The sequence below is a fragment of the Anarhichas minor genome, unplaced genomic scaffold (assembly GCF_050575085.1).
Source record: "Anarhichas minor isolate MPS153535 unplaced genomic scaffold, ASM5057508v1 ptg000040l, whole genome shotgun sequence".
Classification (NCBI taxonomy): domain Eukaryota; kingdom Metazoa; phylum Chordata; class Actinopteri; order Perciformes; family Anarhichadidae; genus Anarhichas; species Anarhichas minor.
The window spans coordinates 12,643,883-12,661,712 of NW_027466486.1; the positions used below are offsets into that span (position 1 = coordinate 12,643,883).

The following is a 17,830-nucleotide window of genomic DNA, read 5'->3' on the forward strand; positions in this document are numbered from 1 at the left end:
GTTATTTGACTAAACAGTGCCATCTTGTGTTTGACTGTTCCAGAAACCTGGAAGGTGCAAATGATGGAAAACAAACCTAATAGTTGTAATTTTCATTAGAACAACAATATCTGTTGGTATCATTTTCTTGCAGATTATAAAATATTGTATGAATATTGCTCGCTTGAGCCATTTTCTAATTCATTTCCTTCTTTTGCACACTGCTCATCCCTCTAATGTGTCTCTGTGGTGCAGTGCTGCAGGCCAGAACACATTAGTAACCCTCATCCACAAAATGGACTCTAAGAAGTTAGATAATAGGGGCAACTCTGGCTTATTAGATGTTTGATGGGGCTCTATTTTTACAACTGTCTCCACCAAGCAAGCAAAGGATGGAGGCAAAGTCTCCAAATGAGATCTAGTGAATACAAAGAGGGATGTGAAGACGGAAAGGTTTGGGGTGGAGTTTGAACAGCAAGCAATGTGCTCTCTACAGCTGCTGGCACTAATGAGGATAATTACCCCAGTAATAACATTAGCCTATCTGAGGGAATGGAGGGGAAGGACAAGTGGTTGTGCTTTGTGTGAGTGCGCGTTTGGGTGGGTGGGTATATGCGAGCGTGTGTGCGTGCGTGCATGCGGTTCCTGTATGTGTGAGTGCGTGCATGGCCATGCGTGTGCCTTTCCTACTATCTCACTTGCAGTCTCCCCCTCATTCCCTGAATCTCAATATCTCTTTGTTAGCCCACAATAATTGTATTTGGGCCTCATATCCGCCATATCAGATTCGAGTTTGTACAAGGTAATTAGCAGGGGAAGGGAAGCCTCCACACCAGGAGGACAAATGCCCCCATGACATCATTCTGGCTCCACTCAGGAGGGGAAGGTTGTTATTTTTTTCTTCTTTTCTCTCCCCCGCTTCCTCCTCTTCATCCCTCTTGTCATTCAGCTGTCAAAAGAAGAGCACTGAATAGAGGCAAAAATGTAGTGGCAAGAGAAAGTTGATGACATTGAAAAGGAGGAGAGTTGGGATTTAGAAGATAAAGAAATGAGGAGATAAAGGAGAGAAAGGGGCGGAAAGTGATTTGAGATGGAGGGCTGTGTTTTCGCCGCAGGCCTGTAATCTCCAATCAGCTTTGACTAACAGACAGCAGGGGAAAGTTCCTCGGCGTTAATGCAGCTTGCCATTCAGAAGGAGCTGCTGTATCCAGCTGGGAGTCGGGGGATGAGGGGAGGATTAACTGGCACTCAGGTGGAGAGAGAAGAAGGGAATCGGATGGAGACCCTGCGGATTGTCGCGCCCTCTCTCACTCCATCCATCTCTTTCTTTTCTCTTATTTAAAGAGTATGCTGTACTCTGTGTTTTCTGGGTGATGGGTGAAAGCAGGAAGTGAAAGAGGCTGCACTCGGGCTGACTTGTATCTGTTTGCAATTTGTATCAATTATGTTGAAGATGAGTCAACAGTCTCTCAAGTGTGCCAGTGTTCAAGGGGTTGTTGTTCCTATTCGGTTTTATTACAATTATACAAATTTAGCAAACTCTACACAGCAATTAACAAGAATGATTTATTTTGTGTGCCATGGTACAGTAAGAAGATGAACAAAAGCAGTGAGATGTTTAATCATAATTTACATTGAGATGTGACCGACAAACATCGTGCCCTTTAATGTAGAATATGTTTGCTGATCCTTTACGGTAGATCCTGTAGTCTAATCATATGAAACAGATTTAAATTAATCCCAGGTAATCTCCAGATGCCATCTGTCCATCACCACCGCCCTCCTCTAGGTGATCAAAGTGCCCTTGTTCCTCCTCAGCATGGCCTTTCATCATCTTCACCACTGGACAGCAGTGGTGAAGATAACAAACATTTTGAGGATGAATATACAGCATCTTTCAAAATAAGTGAATTCATTTAAAAAAAGAGTTTGCGTGTTCTAAAGAGGTGCTGTGGCACAAAAATATAATTCACCGTTGACTAGAGTGAACAGTCCACAGAATTATGCTCACACACTCACCCTGTCTTAACACTGTGAACTGTGCTGATGCAGACATTTCTCCCAAGGCATTGTGGGGGATGCAAGAGTAGACCCCTGCGTCAGAGACTTGGAGGCCCTGTATCTGAAGCCAGGTAGAGACAGTGTAGCGCTGGGGACCACCTCTAAAAAAACGACAGTATTAAATCACAGGAGATTATTTAAATCTATCTAAAGATATTAAATGTATGCATTGGACTTTTTCCTGATACATGATATATACACACATTGTATCACGTGTCAGAAGCCGTTCCATTGTGAATCCAATGCACTCTTTGTTGTGATCATGTTGTGAGTTACTGTGTGATTGTCGTCTCACCTTTGGAAAATAGAAAAAACATCCACCAGCTGGATTTTTAATGTTTCTCACGAAAAAGACACATTAAAAACAGAATGGTCGAAAATCAGAGCAGCAGAGGCAGACCAAGGCCCTGATCACACAGAGCATGTTTTTTATTATTGTTGCTAACCACTAAATGAGTGGTAACGTTAGCTTAACACAAACTATGAACTGTACGCTACCTAATAATTAATAGTACAGTTATAGTACAGTTAAATTAACTAAAACAACTTACCCAAAATCTCAAGAACTGCCTGGATTTGCCTTCAAGCCTTACTATGCGAGCCTTTGCGCTCGCAGTGTATAGCCTAAGCTACTGTACGCTATACACAATATGTATAAAGTACTTATACAAGTATGTTAACAGGCTGAGTAGTACTGATTTAACTGAATTTAATGTGTTAAATCAGCGGAATGTCCCTTTAATCAAAAGCATCTTTATCTGTTAAGCAAACTGGGACAAAGGCCCTCTGGAACTGAGAATGACAGACCCACAGGACACAGTTCAATCGAAGCACTTCAAATCAAACTTTCAATGTTGCATAGTAACTGAAGCTCATATCAAACCTGGACAGAAATGTGAGGTTCATCTCCTGACAGGAAGTTGTCACTCCCTGTCTTCCTCCAGCCCTGGTTTGGAGGAGGGTATAGGCTGAGACCCCACAATCGATGTCGTCCCCCGTGTAGTTGAAGAGGTTTCTGGGGCTTCGGTGTTTACGGGGCGCTGCAGTAGAACAAAAGGAGCACCTCGAAGTTCAAAACTGGGACCCCTAAAGTTCCCTCTCAAGAAAACTATTCACATGCACTAAAATCTTGAAAATAATAACAATCCTGCACTGATAACATAAGAAAAGGGTAAAGTAAGCAGAGTGGCAGGACGCTAGTTCAGTGAGCTTAAGGGTTGTGTTGCCCTGGCACAATTTACCCAAAATTAAACTGTAAAATCGTTGCAAACTGAACCAAATGTGCAAGAGAGTGATGGCAGTCTTGGTTGCCTGTGCTGGTCTCTGACAGTCAAACAGTCAAGTTGTTCCTCCTCTGAGTTTTAAATGTTTCTTCTGGCTCCCCTCCTCTGTCCTCTTCTGAATGGTTGGATTAGTTTTCGTAATTATTACCGTGTACCCCTGCTGAAGTATTTTTGACATTTTGTTTACCCCCTTGAGATTTCTTCATCAGCTCCAAGTCCTTTCTAACAAAGAGAAAGCATTTGCAGTGAGTATCCGACTCGTCTCATTTTTATTTCCTCCCAGTTCTGCTGCCTTTCTTCATGTGCCATTGTCTCTGGGCAGTGCATGACGGGCAAACAGGCTGCAGAAATGGCACAGGATCTAAAAACAAATCCTGTTGAATCAGAACTTCATACTAACTTAAACGACAGCTGTCTATATGAACATAATAATCACAATATATATTCTACATGCATTATTTAGCATACAAGGATCTGAAGTTAATATAAAACTCGATTTCACCAGCTCTCTATCTAGTGGGGGATTGTGAAATTCCTGCGTTTGGAAACATTATGTGATGATTTCATAATGAAGTGACACAAGCTGTTTGCATTGGGGAGGTTGGTGCCTCTCTGGCTATAAATGAAAAATATGGAGTGTGGGAAAGGAAGGAAATCATTTAATTGAATCTTTTTTTAAATAATAAGTACATTTAGGCAAGGGGTTATTGTTCACAGAATTAGGAAGGAAGTGTTTGTGCTCACCTTGAGTAGTGCGTCGGTAGAATAACATGGGGCCGGTCAGGACACTTTTGAAGCTTGGTCTTCAGGTGCTCAGAATAAGGAATTAATAATATGATGCATGTTGTATTGACATGTTCTGATCATTTCCCTCAATCTAATTTAATTAGATTTATCAAAAAAAGGATTACACTTCCGATACAACTGGCCCTTATTGCCATTTGCTTATGCGCATGTGCAAACTGTCTGAATGAACCTGACTAAATGCACACATGTACATATTTAAAAAGTAAAGGTATCTGTAATTAAAATAATCTGCACTTGCATAAAGCTTTACTGTGGGTGAATGTCTTGGATATTATTTGTTTAGCAACGTGGCACTTTTCCTTTGCCATCCGGTATGAATCAGATTGTACACACAGAGTTGGTGGCTGAGCACAATTACTTCCCTGTGTAAATCATGAATGGTCGGAGGCGTGGCTTTATTAGCGGTGTCTCTGACGTCACGTCACGTGAAAAGCTCACTTTCCACGGCGGAGACTTTAAATACCATGAAGGTACGGAGAAGGCATAATGTGAATCCGTTATAGTCTTCAAAATAAACGCCATTTTATGCCAATAATAACACAAGTTTAACGGTGACCGTGGTTATCCGACACGGTGTTATCTCATGTACCAATCATTTGAGAGGTCACGGTTCAAGCTAAAGTGAAACCACTGTTCTGTGGTGCGAATTTAGACACGCGTATGCTTTATTTTGAAAGAAAAATGCACCGGAAGCTGAGCGCAATCAGGAACGTGACTCTGTTCCACGTCTCACAGGAAGTAAAGAGACGTCTGAAGGAGAGAGGGTCCACTAAATGAACTGACAGATAAACCTTCGTTCTGTCCTCACACACACACTTCACATGCTTCTCCTGACCAGTTTCATCTCGTGACTCTGCCGGGGACGAGAACGCACACTTTTACCGGGAAATTCAGTAAGTCTGTCCACTGACATTCTCAGTCATTCCTTTAAATGTGGTCTCATTTCTGACCGGTTGTCAGGGAAGTTGTACCTTTGCTCACTGGCTTAGACTTAATGTAACTTCTTCAGTCTTGACCGTAATTGGCAAAGATGCGGTGGGTTAACTGTTAGGCTACACGGTGACATACTGATATTGACATTGATATTAAAAACAAATGTTATCGTTTGATATTGATAGGCTAAACATACAGACATACATTATTCATATATCTGTTTTCATGGTATAGTATGGCAGAATATAATTATGTAGTGAGGAAAATTAGAGTGTTAAGATTTTTTTTTTGAACAGGATGAGTAATAAAAATACAAGTTGCAGCTTGTTTAGAGTCACTTGAAAGGTGTGCCCTCTCAAAAGATAAGAATAGCTCCCAACAATGAACAGTAGTATGTACTGACGTATCATCTTGCAGGCACCATCATTGTTTTATGTGGTTAGACAGGCTCAGGCTTGAACTGGCCGGCGTGGGACAATATAGGTGGGTCACATATCTGTCAAAGTGGGTCTAGTAAACTTTTCGGGTGTGGTGTAGAGAGTGTGCACAAGTCATTCTGCTCCTTCTAAAATTAGGTACCACAGTGTGCCGACTGGAATAACGACAACAGGGTTTTCAATGGACGGTCGACTGTACATGTACTCGGTTGTGTGTTGTGTTTTTGCCAGGTGACAGAATGGCAGGGAAGGTGCTGGTCACAGGTGGAGGAGGCTACATTGGGAGTCACTGCGTGCTGGAGCTCATTGAAGCAGGTTACCAGCCAGTCGTGGTAGATAACTTCAGCAACGCTGTCAGAGGTAAGCTCCCTTACTGGAAACACAGGCTGCTGAATAACTTTGTACGTCATCATTAACTTGGCAGTTCCAAGTAGGTTTGTTTGGTGCAATGATACTTGTATCTGATGTTGCTTTGTGTGTGTGTGTGTGTGTGTGTGTGTGTGCGATTGTGTACGTGCTACATCCTGTTGTGGATGGAGGAGAGGGGGATGTGCCAGAGAGCATACGGAGGATAGAGAAGCTCCTGGACACCAGCATTGAGTTTCATGAACTAGATCTTTTGGACCAAGCTGGCTTGGAAAAACTCTTCAAAAAGGTCAGAAAGTTATTACAGTGGATTTATTAATCGTGTTAGCGCTGGAGCAATTACCTGTTTAATTGCTTCGTCAATCAATAAAAAAAAAAAAATCACCTGCAACTCTTTTGATAATAAGCAAAGAACTAAATGCCAAAATGCTTTTCTCAAACGTAAGGAAGTTATTGCTTTTCTTTGTCGTGGATAAGTTGAAATATCTTTTGGGTTTGGATTGTTGGGCATTTTATACAATTTTTTTTTCACATTTTGCAGACCAATTGGTAAATCGATTAATCAAGCAAATATTTGTCAGATTGATGGATCATGAAAATAATTGTTAGTTGGAGCCCCAAAATCTGATTTCTCCAAATGTGAAAATAAACTGCACACAATTCCACGCTTAGCTTATATAGACTGCTTTTTTGTTTTTATATATACCAAAGAATGTCCCTGCTGGCCACCATACATGCTCAGGTAGCATTAAAAATAGGTAACGTGACAATGCTACCATACTGCATGGGCACATTTGCTATAAAAAAAAAAAAGCGTTCTTTCACATTAGTAAAACCCATCACACATGCCTAAATATATATATCCGTGTTGCAGCATTCTTTCAGTGCGGTGATGCACTTTGCTGGACTGAAGGCTGTTGGGGAGTCAGTGGAGCAGCCATTACGCTACTACAGAGTCAACCTCACTGCCTCCATGAACCTGCTTGAGGTCAGTTTGCACTTTTTTTCCATTAAAATCGGCACTTCGCTCTTCATTTTTGAACTGATCTTTATTTGCACTTGAGTTTTTCTCTCTGAGTGCATGGCAGCGTGTGTTCATTTTGTCAGCTAATCCTAGCCCTGCACCCTTCATAACGGTTGTGGAGCTCACCGTACACGCAGAACTCTGCGTTTAATCCTACTCCTAAGGTGCATGTGCGCTTTAGACTGCTGACTGGATGTGTGTGTGCCGTGTTTGTTTGCATGCGTCCCAGGTGATGCAGGCTCACAGGGTGCACAATCTGGTCTTCAGCAGCTCAGCCACGGTGTACGGAGACCCTCAGCACCTCCCCATCGACGAGCAGCACCCCGTGGGCGGCTGCACCAACCCCTACGGCAAGACCAAGTACTTCATTGAGGAGATGATCACCGACCAATGTAAAGCCAAGAAGGTACTGGTCAGGGGGCAGAAAGGCACTCGCAGACGCACACTCGCGTATGTATACGGTGTCTAATTATGGCCTCTGTGTCAGCAGGACTGGAATGCAGTGCTGCTGCGTTATTTCAACCCAATTGGAGCTCATTGCTCTGGCCAGATAGGAGAGGACCCTCAGGGTATCCCCAACAACCTGCTGCCATATGTTTCCCAGGTACATGAACTCTCTGCCAAATACACTGCCAGAGCAGAGCATGCAATGGATGATTTCACATTGTTTGCTTGATTTATCTCCCCCATAGGTTGCCATTGGGAGGAGAAAGTACCTCAGCGTATTTGGGAACGATTATGACACACTTGATGGGACAGGTATTTGGGGAAAAGACCTTTAACTGCAGTGCACAGATTTAATTCTGGTTTTGAAATATTCTTTTTTTTTTTTTTTTTGAGAGGGGGAGAGCTCAAGGTTTTCTTTCTCTTGGCAGGTGTGCGAGATTATATCCACGTCGTAGATCTGGCAAAAGGACACATAGCAGCTCTGAAGAAGCTGGAGGACAACGGTGGCTGCCAGGTAGATTTGATAATCTGAGAAGAACAGAAAATAAAACGCATTTCCAGTCATTTTCTGGTTCATTGTGCACGGCCGTGAAAGCATGATTGAGGTATTCACGGCAGTGCTGGCATGTGTGTGCATTGTTGTGTCTGTAGGTTTACAACCTGGGAACGGGTACAGGCTACTCTGTGCTCCAGATGGTGAAAGCCATGGAGAAGGCATCCGGGAGAGAGGTGAGTGACAGAAGAGCTCTTTTCTCTCCAAAGTGAATTGTCTTCAGGGTCAGCGGTTGCATTGTGTCTTCTGAGTGACTTGTAGCCGTGACCACACTCCATCATGTTATCCCGGGAGTTAAAGAATGGCACCTTCCTTTTTGTCAATTAAGCTTAAAATGAATGCGTCCTCTCCATAGATCGCATACAAAATCGCCCCACGTCGGGGAGGAGACATAGCATCCTGCTACGCTGACCCTCGTCTAGCGGAGAAGGAGCTGGGCTGGAAGGCCCAATTTGACCTGGAAAGAATGTGTAAGGACAAACGCACTGTAAAAACCTACATGCATTTTATAGACTATCTTAAGATGAGATAATATCCTGATGTTATATTTCATACTCGTATAGGTGAGGACCTGTGGCGCTGGCAGTCCACGAATCCCACTGGATTTTCCAATGGCACCGCCTCTTGATGCAACTCCTGCCGTTTGTTGTTGTTAATCATCTTCCAAATCACCGGGACAAAGCCAACCATCAGCATCCTCATTTTTGCACAACATATAAACACCATAATTAGACGAAATGCTGTGTGTTTCGTCATGTTTAATTTTCTCTTTGTTCTACAATAATGGTTCTTATTTACTGTTTACACTAGAATAAACATGTCTCTGATTTATCTGTGTTGTAATTAATAACTGGATATTTTCTCTATTGATGTATTGATCTGTGGGCTATATATAGGAGAAAGAATAAATAAATTTTCTTACTGAGGAAACTGAAGCCTTCAATTCCACTCCATTATGAAACCGGGCTGTTTCAAATGATAGCAATTATGGGAAATTGACTGTTAAAGTGCTGACTACATTGATGAAATACAAATTCTTCAGTGACACAAAGCCATAACAATATTCCAGTAGAATATGCACTCACCTGAGGATATGATGTGGTTACTGAAAAGTCACTTTTGAGCAACACAGGAACATAATCATAGTCATGCCAAGGCAGATAAAACAAATCTAACAATATGATATTGTCATTGAAGGGTTTGAGTATCACATAAAAAAAACTACAGAACTACTGTAGCATTGCATAATTTTACAGAGCTGGGGTATTCGGTGTCCAATATTAATATTCTGTTCACAGTACACTGCATTTGAACGGGGCACTAGGGCTTTAAATGGCTCCTTGAACCCTCGGGCACCCAGTTAATAAACACCCACGTCAGCACAGTGCTTCAGTCGCTCTAACCGGGTTTCGGTCTTTAGGGCTGAGCAGGAAGTGCCTGACTGTGGACCCTGGACGAGAAAAAAAAAAAACGCAAAAGAAATTAAAAAAAAAAAATGGAAATGGTGGCCGACTTGGGGGCGAGTAGACTCTATCGGGCGCCGGGTGAATCAAGTCACCAGTGAGTATCGATGGATTTTGTCAGGGGGTATCACGGCGTGGGGCGTAAGCGGGTCCTACCGACACCTCACGCCTGGGAAAGAGTCGCTGGGTTTGGGCAGCAGGCAAATCCTCCTCGCTGCTCGCTGCGCTCCGGACCTCCGGCGAGGAGAGAAGGGGGTGGTCTTGAGAAGGAAAACGGGCGTTTTTAGCGCGTCTTGTGCTTATTATGATATCCTATGTGAATATATTCATTTTATCAGCTCAGCATGCTCAGTTGCTGGAGGTTTGTGTCTGTTTTTCTATTGTGTGCTGGCTGGAGCCTGAAGTGGGCGTCGCTCCAGGACAGACTGGGCTGCTCTGGTGCGTCGCTGCCCGCTTTTCTCTCGCAGGACTGCAGCACTCTCATGTCGTTTTGTAGGTCGACCGACGCCGGAATTATGGGAGAATAGCTTGATTAGGATACTAGTCTTGTTTTTTGCGTGACGCTAGGAGCACTGTGGAGTCTTGCGGGCGTTGCGCCGTGGGTTATCGGGCGCTGTGGATCCTGTCAGCCAGCATCGCATAATTAATAATGAATGCGTGTAATTCAGAGTATAGGCTGCGCGAGGATGGCTAAATAGGTTACTATAGGAAAAATAACTATTCTGCATATGAGGTTGCGGCAATTTGTGTCTCTTGGGATGCCATGCCCGACCACACTGCTTTTATTTTCACTTCCCGTGAGTCTGTTGTGTTTGTAGCATCAGAGATTTCATGCGCGCTCTGGCTTCCCTCAGAGATGATTACAGGGTTTTGCCACCCGATGCTCCCTGACTGGAGTCGGGTGTAGCCCATTAGAAGACGATTGTGATTGATTGCTCGTCCAGCCAATCACGGGGCAGATTGAAAGCCTGGTGGGCGGATTGGTGGGCGGATTGGTCTGCGGGGCTGGAGATAGTCCAGGGCAGAAACAAAGACGGGGGAGAATTGACAGCAACATCAATGGGGTGTCACTGGTGTGTTTATGTGACCTGCTTTTAATATTTGGGGTCTGTAGCATAACCGTGTTCCAAGGTAAGCTGATGATAAGGTCAGATGTCACACTCACACTCCACGAGGGCATGTTTTCATCCTTGATATGTAAAATTGAAATTAAGCATTATGTATGCATGTAGGCTCATACACATAAAGTCATCGCTTGTTAATTCAGGATCAAATGCAAGTCTCTCAATTTCAGTAATGAGTGTCTACAAGGCCTCTTTGTTCTGTTATTTTCTTGCAGAACAAGTCGGTCTATGCTGCATGCCCAACCAGTGTGAGTGCTATCATGTTGTCTCCTTGCAGGCAGCCTCAGAGGTGGTTCAACACTGCTGACATCACGGTGGCTCACCAAAGCAGCCTGCTGAAGCAGCTCAACCAGCAGCGCCGCCAGGAGCTTTTCTGTGACTGCAGTGTGCTGGTGGAGGGCCAGCTCTTCAGGGCCCACCGCAACGTCCTGTTCGCCAGCAGCGGCTACTTCCGCATGCTGCTGTCTCAGGGGCCCGACGGGCTGTCTGACTCTGTCAACGCCACCTTCGACACCTTCAGCCCGGAGACCTTCGTCGTCATCCTGGATTTCATCTACTCCGGCCAACTCGACCTCTCGAGTCACAATGTAATTGAGGTGATGTCTGCAGCCAGCTACCTGCAGATGAACAATGTCATCAACTACTGCAAGAACTTCATCAAATCCTCCTTGGACATCAGCGTGAAAGATGAAGACAGTGACCGCTGCATCAGCTTGTCCGAGACCTGCAGTTTTAACAGTGGAGTAGTAGACGAGACCTCCGAGCAGCAGCAGCAGCAGCAGCAGCAGCAGCAAGGCCCCAGCTCTGTCAGCCCACCACCAGCGCTCTGGACCAGGGACAACTCACGATCCCAGTGTGGCTTCATGGGGAAGGACCCAGACCAAGAGTCATCTTCCTCAGCCCTAAAGACTAGCCCAAGCAGCCCTGCTGATGATCTCAATGCAGAGGCAGACGACCTGCAGGACCCCCAGGACCCTTTGTACACCTTGCCTGGATCAGAGCGCCGGCGAGGTAAAGGGGGAACCAAGAGGAGAGCATCCAATCGCTCCAACCAACCTGAAGACTTAGACATCGAGGAGGCGAGGACTCAAAAGGCTGAAAAGGCAGAGGAGCTGTATGCTACTCTACCACCTATTTTGGGTGTTATTGGACACTTTAATAGAGGTGAGTTGTATGTGAGAAAATTAAAGGGCGACTTTTTTATGACGTACTACATTGTGACATTTTATAGCTTTTTGATGACGAACTGTACTGTGAATTTTTATCTACGCCAGGAGAATCATAGGATGGCTTGCCTGTGTCTGTGAGTGAGTGTGCACCTCTGTGTCTGTCCACGGCTAATCTCGCATTCTGCTGCAGTGGCCAGATATGGCTACATGCTCAAGGACCTCTTGTGGTTGCAGCAACTCACACTTTCTCAAAACACCTTTTTATTGCCTGTTTTATACTGCCATCGACTGCCTACCGACTCCTCACTCACTACACTTAACCAGCCCCCTGGCCGGTAGAGGCTGTTAGTTATAAAATAGCTGAGTGCATCGCCGACCCCCAGTCGCTACTCGGCCCCTGGAGACACAGTGTGGGGAAACAGTTTGCTCACTTTTATAGTTTTGGATGGTGTGCTTGGCTTTCCGCTGATGGAACTACCAGTACCGGCACTACTGTACCTCTCCACAACTCAGCCGCTGATATGCGGGCTAACAGCTTGGTCAGTTAAATTAAAAAAATTTTAAATGAAATTTTTTTGGCCAGATTGTATCTTATACGCCGACTTTGAGCATCGCCGCTTGTTTTTGACTTTTTTATGACTTTTTCTCACATGCTATCCTAGGCCTTTTTCATGACTTTTTGTGACAAGCTGTTCTATGACTATTAATGACTTTTTATGTGACATACTAGGAATTTTCATGTCAGACAATACTGTACATTTTTATTTTATTACTTTTAATGACTTTTTATGATTAGATTAGACATTTTTTGACCTCCCTTACTATGACGTTATTATGAAATGCTGTACTTTTTATGTAATTTTTATGACAAACTATACTATATCGTGTTTATGACTTTTTATTGACATGCTATAATACGACTTAATTACTTTTTTATGACATACGATACTATTACGTTAGACTTTTTGTGACATACCATACTATGACTTTTTATAACTTTTTTATTAAAAACTATACTATGACGTGTTTATGACTTTTTTGACTGACTTTGATATGACATTTTCACGACATGGCATACCATGACTTTTCCTGGCATCCTATGATGTTTTGATGGCTTTTTGTGACAAACTTAACTATGACTTTTTTCGACATGCTATACTATGACTCTTTTATAACTTGCTATACTATGACATTTATATGATTTTTTTCATGACATAATTCACTGTTACTCTTTGTGACATACTTTATTACAGTATGTCATTTTTATGAAATGCCATGAAATTACTTTTTATGACTTTTTTATGGCATACTTTACTTTTGTGATTTTATTTACATACTCTACTATAACTTTTTTCATGAAAAGGTATAAGATGACGTTTTCTTGACTTTTTGTGTCATGCTACACTATCACTATATTTTTTTATGACATGCTATACTTTTTTCATGACTTTTTTATGATAAGCTATATGACGTTTTTTGTGGCTTTTTGGTACATACTAATTTGTGACATTTTTACAACTTTTTGTGACATACTCTGACTTCTTTATGACATGCTATACTATGATTTATGATTTATTTGTGACATACTATACTATGACATTTTCTTACCTTTTGTGACATACTTTACTATGACTTTAGTGTGACATACTATACTATGACATTTTATAACATTGTAAGATGTTTTTATGTCTATGTGACATACTGTGACGTTTTGGGACGCAGCATACTGTGACTTTTTTGACATGTGATTTTGTAATGACATGCACTGTTTTTATTACTTTTTGTGACACACTGTACTATGACTTTTTCATGACATGCTATACTGACGTTTAAATTACTTTTGTGACATAGTTTAAATTACTTTTTTATGACATGCTATAATATGTCATTTTTTATTCATGGTACATGTCTGACTATTTGTGTACTATTCCTTGACGTTTTTTAATGACATGCTCTGTGACATGCTACCATTTTATTCTTTTGACATGCTATACTACAGCATGTCTATGGCTATTTGTGACATATTATTCAATACATTTTATTATAACATCCTATATTATTACTTTTTATGATTTGTTTACGACATACTCTCATATGATATGACTTGTGACACTATTCATGACTTTTTATGACGTGCTGCACTGTGTGTTGTAATTTAGTTTTCATGACGAACTATACTATAATATTTTCATGAGATTTTGTGACATACAATGCTATGACTTTTTATGACTTGTTAAGAAAAACTGTATAATGACATTTTTATGAATTTTGATGACATGCTACACTATGACTTTTTGTGACATATTATATTATGACATTTGCATCTCGTGTCACAGCCGAGCTCTAAAAATGTGACAAAAATGAGCGACACGCGGTTATACTTGGTTGTTTTATTACAAAAAGCGTATACGAGTCAAATAAATGAATGAGAGGAATCTGTGAAGTCAGTAGTGTAGAAAATGCATGCCTGAAAATGTGCTGCATGGGTGTTGTGCTGTAAAAACAAAGAAAAGAAACCTGAAGCAACAACAAAGTTATGGAGTGAAATGACTTCTCCTGCTCAGGATTTTATTCATGGGCTACACCGGGCCCAGGTGTGTCCAGAGCAACTGATTACTCCCCAATCAGCAGCCCTAAGTACAGCAAACATGCTACACTAGGATTTTTAATAGCATACTATATAATATGACGTTTTTATGACTTTTTAATGACAAACTATAGTATGTCTTATTTTGTGACATACTTCACTATGACTAAGTCTGAGTTGGAGAAGTTATTTCTCATGGCGTGCTCCAAGAACAGAAATGTGGACAGTGAGAGCAGAGTCTTTAACCAACAGTGGACAGACTCTTATATGTTCATTCTTCCCACGGACAGTTTAAAACCAGTATGTCTCTTCTGTTCAGTGACCGTGGCGATTATTAAAAGGCAATGCGAAGCACCACTACCGGACAAAGCACACATCTTTTGAGCAAACGTACCCATTCAAAGCCGAAATGAAGGCACAAAAAAGAAACGATCTAAGAGTCCAATATGATCAGAATGTTAAGACGGTAGTTCACTGCCCAACAATGCTGTAAACACAAGAATAGAACTAAAAGAAATGGTTTCAATAACAGATAAAGTCTCTATACCATGACCTTTTTATGACTTCTTTCGACAAACTATACTATGGCTTTTTTAATATACTACTCATACTCTACTTTTTTACTTTTTATGACTATTACTATACTATGACTTTTTTCACATACATTCACATCATTTTACGACATATAATACTATGATTTCTTTTGATGATTTATGATTTATACAGACTTTTTTTCAACATATTATGAATTTATTGAACATAATATACTCTGACTTTTTAATTACTTTTGCGACATACTGTACTATGAATAATTTGCCTTTTTTACATGCCATACAATAGCTTTTTAATCCATTTTTCGACATATGACTGTTTTATGCATTTCTTTCTACATACAATACTATGACTTTTATTCGGCATGACTTTTTAGATTTTTTTCAACATACTATACTGTGACCTTTTCCGACATGCTAAATTTTTTTAATTTGTATGATTCTTTTTGACATGCTATAATGTGACTTTTTCATGACATTATTTGACATACTGTGACTTTTTTTGATATACTATAATATGATTATTTTGACATGCTACACTATGACTTTTTATTACTTTTTTGGCATGCTAATATTTTTTACTTTTTCTACCATGACATTTTTATTGATTTTTTTGACATACTACATTACGACTTTTTCATGACTTTTTAAAAATGCTATGTATTTTTAAGTCTTTGTTTAGACATACTATATTTAGATTTTTTATGACCTTATTTATCATGCTTTTTTCAATAAATACTGTATTACTATTTTTTCATGACTACATAGTTTTCAAGAGAAGTGAGGAACGGAATAATATCAGCAGAGTAGCATGAGTACCCTTCAAAAGAAGCCAGTTCTCTCCATAGCCAAGGAATAAACAGAAAGCCGTAGTTCTAAACAGTTTCTCTTCCTCTTTTGCAGACTCCAACCCCATTATGCGTTTCAAATGTCCCTTTTGCACACACACGGTGAAAAGGAAGGCAGACCTGAAGCGTCACTTGCGCTGCCACACGGGAGAGAGGCCGTACCCCTGTCAGGCCTGCAATAAACGCTTTACACGCCTGGAGCATCTTCGTAGCCATTTTGAGACGGTATGTTTATATACAACCAGGAGGTGAATGTCCTTCATTTGTGTTGTAACAGCTTCAGAAACATAGAATTTGGGATACAACTTACACTCCAGGCTGCGCCATAGCGTACAAAAACAAAAGATCTATTGTTTTCTAAGGTGTATCAGTGTTTTCAACAACCCCTTTGTTGTTATACAGCTACAGAAACACAAACGGGAACACTTTTTAATGTAACAAGTTGTGTTTCTTCTTTCGCCACAGATTCATCAAGCCAGGAAGCTGGTGTGTAGGAAGTGTAAGTGTCAAGTGACGGACGAGACTGGGCATGTGGTGTGTGAGGGCACACGACGCTACCGCATGTGCACTGCATGCATCCAGGAAGTGGATTGTGATGACATCCCCATGGACAGTCTAGATAGTGCCAGTGAGGAGCCGGCCCTCTTATTGGGGGTGGACGGGGAAGAGGAGGGGGACAGCAAGAGGAGCTGGATGGTGGCCGATGAAGACGACGACGACCTGGCTGAAGACTCGGGGGCCGACCTCATCATCCAGCAAGTGGACGACAGTGATGAGGAGCTGCAGTGAAATGGAACCAAAGTGTGTGTGCAGAGAGCATGCAGGAATAATAACCTTTGTATGTGTATGTGTGTGTGTGTGTGTGTGTGTGTGTGTGTGTGTGTGTGTGTGCTTAAGCCATGCAAGAGAATTTATGCAAAAAATATGTGATCCACTAATGTAAATACACACACTTGATATATGTTAGTTGTCGCTTATTTAAATGCAACTGGTTAATCTTTACTTTAAATGAGATGTTGACCTTTGTGACAAAGTGGAATGCCTTTTGCTAAGCTTCATAAAGATATGCAGTATCCAAAGCTGTGTTTCCTTTGATTGTATTATGGTTAAATGATACTCTTTCAAAGATGTGTTTTTCCATATGCATGGAAGAGCACTCTGCTACGTTTTGGGACGCTCTACTTTGATAAAAGCAGGCATTTGAGTAAAAACGAAGTGACAAGGACAGAATAATGACTCTAATGCTATTTCCCTACTCGCTGTAAGGAAAGTCAAGAGCGGATTTTTCCCAATTTTACACAAATGCAGTTTTTATGATTATGTTTGATTATGATATGCACTATGATACAAAACCAATTATAATTTATTTGTTTGTTTGTTTTGTTACTTTTTGACACATTAAAGATATTTTATAAATTTCTGTTTGTGCGTCATTTCACCCCATTGTTGCGTAAAGGGAAGTACAATTGAATGTTATAAAACGAAATTATACTCAGGACAAGTATTTTTAAGGAGAAAAAGTGAAATACACAAATAAAATGCAGATTGTGTTTTCAGAATGCTACGATAACATTGTTTCTACGCTGTGATTTTATGTAATTGTAATTTATGTAACTACATTCAATGACATCACAATTTAAGACCTTTTTTGAGACTACAAAGACATTCTATGCTATACATTTTTAATAAATACTATGACTTTTTATTGAATATTTTCGACATACATAGGACTATAACTTTTTCTGACTTATTGCTACATAATATACTATAATCTTTTTAAGACATGCTGCATTGGACTTTTAATGGACTATTTTCGTCCTACTATGATCTGACCTTTTACGACACTTTTTTTGTGAATTTTTCGATTTACAATACTAGGAATTTTTTCAATTCTTTTTTACTTTTTATGACTATTATCGACATGCTATAGTATGCCCTTTAATGTTTTTTAACATACTATACTATGACTTTTTTCAACATGCTATACTGTGACTTTTATGACTTTTTTTCGAAATGTTATAGTAAGTGTATTTTATTACTTTTTCGAAATACTATATTATGAATTTTTCAGCATGCCATACTATGACTTTTTAATTAAAAAACTTTGGCGTGCTAAATTATGACCTTTTAATGCTTTTTTTTACTTGCTACACTAAGACATTTTTATGACTTTTTTTCGACATACTATACTTTTTTCA

General features: G+C 40.8%; 2 protein-coding genes across 4 annotated transcripts; both read left to right on the plus strand.

The window, feature by feature from the left end:
* Nucleotides 1–4,863: 4,863 nt before the first annotated feature.
* Nucleotides 4,864–8,721, plus strand: gale (UDP-galactose-4-epimerase). 2 transcript variants are annotated; one of them, XM_076108064.1, is made up of 11 exons: nucleotides 4,864–5,023; nucleotides 5,732–5,860; nucleotides 6,040–6,155; nucleotides 6,741–6,854; nucleotides 7,120–7,296; nucleotides 7,381–7,494; nucleotides 7,583–7,649; nucleotides 7,766–7,851; nucleotides 7,989–8,066; nucleotides 8,246–8,360; nucleotides 8,454–8,721. In XM_076108064.1, the coding sequence occupies exons 2-11, from the start codon at nucleotides 5,740–5,742 to the stop codon at nucleotides 8,516–8,518; spliced, it is 1,053 nt and encodes a 350-aa protein (XP_075964179.1). In that variant the 5' UTR covers nucleotides 4,864–5,023; nucleotides 5,732–5,739; the 3' UTR covers nucleotides 8,519–8,721. The 2 variants fall into 2 exon arrangements, with proteins under 2 accessions (XP_075964179.1, XP_075964181.1); XM_076108066.1 differs by having other exon boundaries at nucleotides 6,043–6,155.
* Nucleotides 8,722–8,938: 217 nt separating this feature from the next.
* zbtb8a (zinc finger and BTB domain containing 8A) lies at nucleotides 8,939–17,052 on the plus strand. 2 transcript variants are annotated; one of them, XM_076108063.1, is made up of 4 exons: nucleotides 8,939–9,450; nucleotides 10,693–11,641; nucleotides 15,688–15,857; nucleotides 16,098–17,052. In XM_076108063.1, the coding sequence occupies exons 2-4, from the start codon at nucleotides 10,738–10,740 to the stop codon at nucleotides 16,419–16,421; spliced, it is 1,398 nt and encodes a 465-aa protein (XP_075964178.1). In that variant the 5' UTR covers nucleotides 8,939–9,450; nucleotides 10,693–10,737; the 3' UTR covers nucleotides 16,422–17,052. The 2 variants fall into 2 exon arrangements, with proteins under 2 accessions (XP_075964178.1, XP_075964177.1); XM_076108062.1 differs by having other exon boundaries at nucleotides 10,755–11,641.
* Nucleotides 17,053–17,830: the final 778 nt, after the last annotated feature.